The following is a 2,213-nucleotide window of genomic DNA, read 5'->3' on the forward strand; positions in this document are numbered from 1 at the left end:
GCCGCCCGCGCCCAGCGGGGCCTGCGGGGCCGAGCGGGGCGGCCGGGCTGCGCGGGGGACACCGTGAGGGACATCCCGGGCTGCAGGGACAGCGCCGGAGTGCGGGTACAGCCCCAGTGTGCGGGGACATGGCTGTGTACGGGACATCCCGGGCTGCGGGGACAGCCCGGCGGTGCCAGCCGGTGATGCGGGAACACCCCGGTGTGCAGGGAACCCTTTGTGCCCCGCAGAGCGGCAGCGTTGGGCAGAAAGCAAAGGAGTTTGGTAAATCCGCCACATCCTCAGGGTCACTTTTGGTTTAACGCCGTTCCGGTTTTCCCCGAGTTTCTGTTTCACCCGAATGTCTGTATTTACTTTAAAAGTAACAAATCGCTAATGGGTTTTGTTGTGTTTTATTTGTTGCCCTCTGTATGTGCTTTTAATTGCATGAAACAATTTGAGCTTTGTGTGCACAGGCAGGATTTTAGTGCAAGGTTAAGCAACTCCATTAAGTTTAGCAGACTGTTTCATGAATCATAATTCAGCAGGTCTAACCAGCACCAGGAATTTCTCTTTGGGATACAGATATGTGTAAATAATCCTTTGTTTGGGGATGGTAGGAAAGGCTGTGAGTTTCCTTACCAGGAGTGTTGAGGTGGGTGCTGCATGACTGAATTTCCTCTGATGTTCAACTCATTTCTCTTCCTGTGACTTTCAGCTTCAGGAAGAGACAGAAATGTGGAAAATAAGGGAGTGGGAGAAGCAGACAGAAGAGACTTACTGGAAAAGGCAGAGCAGAATGCTGTCAGACACCTCCAGGTGAGATACACCACAGAAATACTGATTTTCTCCTTAACGACTCCATGGAAAGAGGTCAAGCCTCAGCTTAAGCCTGATCTCAGTGTGTTGGTTGAGATGTGACACGTTGGAGGTGCTGGGTGAATGAGGGGGTGAGTGAGGGGGTGAGTGAGGGGTTTCTGGGGCTCTGGGAGGTGTTCCCCACCTGAGTGAGGGGTTTCTGGGGCTCTGGGAGGTGTTCCCCACCTGAGTGAGGGGTTTCTGGGGCTCTGGGAGGTGTTCCCCACCTGAGTGAGGGGTTTCTGGGGCTCTGGGAGGTGTTCCCCACCTGAAGGTGCTGTTCCCTCTCCGCAGCAGCCGCATGCGCAGCGACGGCTTCGACGAGGAGGGGCACAGGGCAGACTGGAAACCCAGGAACCCACAGCTCCTTGACCTGGTGGAAGATGATCTCCTCAGGGCCAGATCCTGGAATAAAAAGCTGTATGAATGTGAAGCCAACATGCCAGACAGGTCTGTGGGGGAATTCTGTGTTCTGGGGTTGTAATTAAAACATGTTTTTGGAGCCCTGTACCAAAAAATGACACGTTTCTGTTTGGTGTGTGCTGTGATGAAATAGAGCTTCAGCTCATTTTGAGAATGAATAACGTGTACAGACTTCTGCCATGTCACAGAATAACCAATTTGAGCTCATCTGTGGAGTTTCTAAGACACACTAAGCACCAAAAGCCCAGCCCTAAACTTAATATTTATTACTCTACCCAAGAAGCTTAAAAAAATCTCAAGAAACACAAGTCCAGGGTTGGATTTAAAGAAATCAGAGTTGTGGTTTGAGAACATAAGGTGTATTTCAATAGCACCAACCAAATCAGTCCTGTTTCCTTCCTGTCCAAACTTAGATTCATTCTGTGGCTCTGCCTTTTCAGAATTGCATTTTTATTCTCAAACACGTTGTCTGTTTTTAATGGATGGTTCTGCTTTCTTACAGATGGGGGCACAGTGGATACAAAGAGTTGTACCCTGAAGAATTTGACACAGACAGGTAAGGCAGACACCCTTACTGATGGATCCAGAATCTGCCTTCTGACAAGTTCTGCAGGGAATTTTACAAACTGAGTTTTGAATTTTGAATAGAGATCATCCTGAATGCGAAGCCTTACTGTTAAAAAACTCAAATCCATTAACGTGGTGTGAGTCTTCAGAGAATCTTTTGTAGTAATTAAGATATTCAGGTTTAGCTGGAGTTACCAAAATCGATGAGTCTGGGAGGTAAATAAATTCTTGTAGTATCCTGGAGAGTGGAAAAGCAAGATTTTAAGACAGAATTAATTATTTTTTAACCTACACCTAGCAGAATCATCAATATTTTTCAGGCTTACAGATTGGATATAAATGAGTTTCATCACTCAGTGGCTTCCAGTTCACCTCCTTCTCTTCTT

General features: G+C 47.6%; 1 protein-coding gene across 1 annotated transcript in view; it reads left to right on the forward strand.

Moving 5' to 3' along the window:
- The first annotated feature begins 701 nt into the window (after positions 1-701).
- The window catches only part of NKAPD1 (NKAP domain containing 1), a 2,746-nt gene continuing 1,234 nt past the window's right edge, over positions 702-2,213 (forward strand). Inside the window, exons 1-3 of the mRNA XM_005427547.3 lie at positions 702-798; positions 1,132-1,287; positions 1,763-1,816. Coding sequence (XP_005427604.1) covers positions 716-798; positions 1,132-1,287; positions 1,763-1,816 — 293 coding nt within the window. The 5' untranslated portion in view covers positions 702-715. The remainder of the gene's footprint in view (positions 799-1,131; positions 1,288-1,762; positions 1,817-2,213) is intronic.

Source organism: Geospiza fortis, unplaced genomic scaffold (genome assembly GCF_000277835.1).
Source record: "Geospiza fortis unplaced genomic scaffold, GeoFor_1.0 scaffold183, whole genome shotgun sequence".
Classification (NCBI taxonomy): domain Eukaryota; kingdom Metazoa; phylum Chordata; class Aves; order Passeriformes; family Thraupidae; genus Geospiza; species Geospiza fortis.